Source organism: Urocitellus parryii, chromosome 11 (genome assembly GCF_045843805.1).
Source record: "Urocitellus parryii isolate mUroPar1 chromosome 11, mUroPar1.hap1, whole genome shotgun sequence".
In the NCBI taxonomy this organism is placed as follows: domain Eukaryota; kingdom Metazoa; phylum Chordata; class Mammalia; order Rodentia; family Sciuridae; genus Urocitellus; species Urocitellus parryii.
Genome location: NC_135541.1, coordinates 124049935 through 124054985, shown reverse-complemented (window position 1 = coordinate 124054985; position 5051 = coordinate 124049935). Strand labels below are relative to the sequence as shown.

The following is a 5051-nucleotide window of genomic DNA, read 5'->3' as shown; positions in this document are numbered from 1 at the left end:
CTAGTAGTTGTGTCGTTTCAGCTCTTGAACGTAGGCGTAAAAGGGGTTGGGGACATTAGCAGTCTTGGTGGGGTGACCTCCACCCTGTTCACTTTTCTGGAGCCTTCCACGGCTTTGGGCTGGATGAAATCGTCCCCCTTGGGAGCTTTGGCTGTGGTCCTCCTCGTTCATGTGGAATTTCTCTCTGTTGGGAAACCTTTGCTGGGGTCCTTGGGATTGTTGACCTGGGGACCCCTTGTACCTGTCTGTCTTCTCATGGTTCTGTTTATCCTGTTGTTGTTGGTGGTGATCCTCTTTGTGAGTTGGTCTATTTTGTCTCTGGCGCTTCTGTTCGTCTGCAGAGGTCTGTCTGTCCTCTGTCTGATGGTGCTTTTCCTCTTTGTGGCTCCTTCCATCCTGGGCCTCACATGGGCCCTCCTGACCCTCACGGCTGTGTCTATCCCAGCGTTGATGGCGCTGTTCCTCTGCTCTGTGGCTCTGCTCCTCGTCCTGGCTTTGCCTGGTCTGGACCTGCCTGTGGCTCTGCTCACTCCTGCCTGATTGCCCTTCATGACAAAGCGGCCTTTCTTGCTGGATTTGCCCTAGGAGTTTGTGTTGGTGGTGTTGGCTGTCTGCCTCAGGCTTCCAAGGCTGCAGGTTCTGCTTTTGCTCCTCCCTGGGCTGGAACTCCTGTCTCTGGTTTTGCTTCTGCTGATTGCCTCTCCCCGACTTTCCTGACTGTTCACCATCTGAGCTTCTTCCTGTTCCCCGAGTCCCTTGGGAGCATCTGTTTTGTCCTAGTATTTCAGTTTCCCCAGTCTGTGACTGACCACAGTGGGAACCCTGACCCTGTCTGTCTGTCTGGCCATAGTGGGAACTCTGTCCCTGTCTGGCTGTCTGGCCATAGTGGGAACTCTGTCCTTGTCTGTCTGTCTGACCATAGTGGGAACTCTGTCCTTGTCTGTCTGTCTGGCCATAGTGGGAACTCTGTCCTTGTCTGTCTGTCTGACCATAGTGGGAACTCTGTCCTTGTCTGTCTGTCTGGCCATAGTGGGAACTCTGTCCTTGTCTGTCTGTCTGGCCATGGTGGGTACCCTGACCCTGTCTGTCTGTCTGACCATAGTGGAAACTCTGTCCTTGTCTGTCTGTCTGGCCATGGTGGGTACCCTGACCCTGTCTGTCTGTCTGACCATAGTGAGAACTCTGTGCTTGTCTGTCTGTCTGACCATGGTGGGTACCCTGACCCTGTCTGTCTGTCTGACCATAGTGAGAACTCTGTCCCTGTCTGTCTGTCTGACCATGGTGGGTACCCTGACCCGGTCTGTCTGTCTGACCATAGTGGGAACTCTGTCCTTGTCTGTCTGTCTGGCCATGGTGGGTACCCTGACCCTGTCTGTCTGTCTGACCATAGTGGGAACTCTGTCCTTGTCTGTCTGTCTGACCATGGTGGGTACCCTGACCCTGTCTGTCTGTCTGACCATAGTGAGAACTCTGTCCCTGTCTGTCTGTCTGACCATGGTGGGTACCCTGACCCTGTCTGTCTGTCTGACCATAGTGAGAACTCTGTCCTTGTCTGTCTGTCTGACCATAGTGGGTACCCTGACCCTGTCTGTCTGTCTGACCATAGTGAGAACTCTGTCCTTGTCTGTCTGTCTGGCCATAGTGAGTACTCTGTCCTTGTCTGTCTGTCTGGCCATAGTGAGAACTCTGTGCTTGTCTGTCTGTCTGACCATAGTGGGTACCCTGACCCTGTCTGTCTGTCTGACCATAGTGGGAACTCTGTCCTTGTCTGTCTGTCTGACCATAGTGGGAATCCTGACCCTGTCTGTCTGTCTGACCATAGTGAGAACTCTGTCTATCTATCTGGCCATAGTGAGTACTCTGTCCTTGTTTGTCTGTCTGGCCATAGTGAGAACTCTGTGCTTGTCTGTCTGTCTGACCATAGTGGGAACTCTGTCCTTGTCTGTCTGTCTGACCATAGTGGGTACCCTGACCCTGTCTGTCTGTCTGACCATAGTGAGAACTTTGTCTTTGTCTGTCTGTCTGGCCATAGTGACAACTCTGTCCTTGTCTGTCTGTCCAACCATAGCTTGATTCCTCAGTCAGCTCCCCAGATTGTCTACTTTGAGAATCGGATTCCTGTTGGTTGCTCTGGCTAGAGTGAGAGTCTTGTCTGAGTCTCCCAGACTGGCCACAGCTTGATTGTTGTTCATGCCTTTCAGACTGACCGTAGTGAGAATACTGAACTGGTTTCTCAGATAGATTGCAAGCAAAAATGTATTCTTGCTCTTTTGGCAGGCCAGTGCTAGACTCATGACTCAGTGTTTGACCACAGTCAGAATCTTGACCTTGTCTTTCATATTGATCTGATTGGCCATGATAGGAATCCCTGTCTTGTCCCTCTGACTGACCATGGTCCGAATCCCTATTTTGTTTCTCTGACTGATCATAGCTGAAGTCCTGGCCCTGTCTCTCAGTTGGACCATGATGGAAATCCCTATCTTTTCTCTCAGACTGATCGTGTTGGGCATCCTGACTTTGTCTCTCAGACTGTGGGTGGAAGGGGTTCTGCCTCTCTCCCTCGTGCTTCTGCCTGTGTGTTCTGCCCGTGTCTTGGGTTACTTCTTGCCCCTCTTCCTGCTGGGAGGTTCTGTGACCACATGACTTCTTACCTAGCTTTCGGTGGCAGGCTTGGACCAACTGGAACACCAACAAGAGGTATTCTTGAAAATCAACCTGTCCATTTAAGTCTAGGTCTAAGAGGGTCAGTATGTTTTCCACAGTCTTTGGGTCATTTGGTCTCTGTGAGAAGATAAAAAAACAACAACAAAGAACCAAATCAGATATTCTCTTATGGATACTGAGATGCATATCAATGCTCACATCCTAATCCATTCATTTCACACAAGGGCTTTTGCTTATTGACAAATGGATTAATCTGAAGTAGCTTGGGCTTTGTTCTAGTCTATGGTCAGTTGGTTCTCAGAACCTCATCCCTTGCTGGACTAGCAGGAAAATGACTCTAGGGAGTAGAAAGACTTATTTAATATCAGTTCTATTAATAATTAATTAGAATCATTTGAGGAAGTTATTCCATCCCTTAATGTTCCATATCCTGAATGTTTGTTCACCAACTTCTTTCTCACCACACTGTAAAATCCTGCAAGGAGAAGCTAGTTTTATCCATGTTCATATCCCTAGTGACTAGGCTTGTGCTGGCATAGAGTAGGTATGCAATGATCTTTACCGAAAGAAAGAAACCATACTTGAGAACATGTATGGACAGCATTAAATATAGAAATCAAAATATGAATCTCAGACTTTCTTCTGAATAGTTATTGCTTATTACTTTGAAGTTGTACTGTCTCTCATTCAAGCTCAGACACAAGGAGGGAGGTGTGTGTGTGTGTGTGTGTGTGTGTGTGTGTGTGTGGTGTTTGCTGGGAGAAAACTACTAAGGAGCTGCCTGAATTCTTTTTGTTCCAGGGTGGAGCATGAAATCAAATGAAATAAAACATTAAACTCTGGTTGCAAATGTCAGAATCATTCACACTTGACTCTGTATGGCCAAGTGCCTATGTATTTTACCTGGAGGATGTCTCCAAATTCAGTTAAGAGCAGCTGTTTCAACTCCTTCTTGGATAGTGAAGTGCAGTTCTCTTTGGCATACATATGGAAAGCTTTGATCACATTGAGTATGCTGTTCAGGAGTTCAGCCATTTTGGAAAATGCAGGTAAACTAAAAGAAAAAGAAAAAAAAAGATTTTGTCTGTGTTTGAGATAAGGACCAGGAGATACCATTTCCAGAGAGAATGTAACCTCTTTTGGTTTGGAAAAGAAGCTTAAGAAATAATGGAGCCCCCTCTTAGCTATACCCAAAGTCAAGCTCCAAATATCATGTGCGAAGGTAGAAGTGGTACAAACTGGTTTTCCTGCTAGAAAAGAGAAAACTTACTAAAAAACAAAAAAATGTATGGTAGGTGCTTTACATGCTATATCCTGGGCAGAACTTGCAAGATTAAACTTTCATATCAGAACAAAAAGGAAGGCAGTCGGGAAGCCCATAGAGGCATGGCCCGAAGCAGCGTAGTAGAATATTGTTTTCTACCAACAGTTAGCATACTGGAGGGGACACTGATTAGACCCCATCCAACAGGTCTCAGTCTTCTAATGGATTTTTCTTAAGCAAAGGGGAAGGCTAAGGGTCTCTCGCAATGATCTAAGTAAGCTCTCTAGAAGGCTAAATTCCAGCAAGTGCTTCTGGCCTAAATAGTCATCTGGGGACCTGTGTATAAAACGGAATCAGTAAACACAGATCTGTTACGGATAAAAATACCAAGTGGGTACGTAGCCAAATTCACTGCATAGACGACAGGAAGTATATATTGTCAGTTAAGTCCATACGGGCTATGCTGGGAGGTCGGGTCTTTTGGGATCTGTAGGTCAATGGCATTTCCTCTTGTGGTATAAAATTTCCAGTTACTGGGTTTATGGGCTTCCAAACTAAAGCCCTGACTGCAGAACACATTGTACTTCCAACAGCAGACAGTGAAGCCGATGAGGATGAGTAGTAAATAATGAATTGCACGGGACAAACAGAGTCCTTTGTAGAGATTTCTTGCAATGACACTTGAGTATTGTTAAGGCTCCATGGTCCAGGGGCTTGACCTTCAGGAACCCCAAACTCTTGGGTCTTGCCTAACAGGCACAGAAGGTAAATGCTCCACTATGGGAGACTCAGCTATCCATGAATAATCTTAACCCTTAGTTCTGGGATGCCTAGTATATATTGAAGTAATGGCCCATGTATTTTACAAGCTCAGATATAGGCCACCCTAGCTATCATCATATTCTTAGAGCCCAGAAATGGAAGGTACCCCTGGCTATCACCCACAGGGAATAGTCTCAGGCCTCCCCAGCCCAGCGTACGACAGCAAGAACATTGCAGATACTGCCATTGCTCCCCCGTGAATGTCTTACCTTCTTGAAGAGGAGTGAGCAGAAGATTCAGAAGTCAGGAAGGATACTGGAGACCCGCAAACTCGACTTATTTATAAGGGGTTCTAATTGTC

The 5051-nt window shown here is 46.8% G+C and overlaps 1 protein-coding gene across 1 annotated transcript; it reads right to left on the bottom strand.

Annotated features, from left to right (window-relative positions):
* Window positions 1-3699, bottom strand: Rptn (repetin). Its single transcript, XM_077791346.1, has 3 exons — window positions 3568-3699; window positions 2178-2781; window positions 1-1808 (listed from the first exon to the last, which is right to left on the bottom strand). Exons 1-3 carry the CDS (start codon window positions 3697-3699, stop codon window positions 1-3), a joined length of 2544 nt encoding a protein of 847 aa, XP_077647472.1.
* Between the last annotated feature and the right edge of the window lie 1352 nt (window positions 3700-5051).

Bases quoted from the DNA above. Each gene is read 5' to 3' on its own strand.
- Rptn (XM_077791346.1), bottom strand. From the start codon at position 3,699: ATGGCTGAACTCCTGAACAGCATACTCAATGTGATCAAAGCTTTCCAT. The intron at 2,782-3,567 runs GTAAAATACATA...ATCTTCTCACAG, and splicing joins AATTTGGAGACATCCTCCAG to AGACCAAATGACCCAAAGAC. The intron at 1,809-2,177 runs GCTGTGGCCAGT...ATGGTCAGACAG, and splicing joins AAGGCATGAACAACAATCAA to ACAGACAGGGTCAGGATTCC.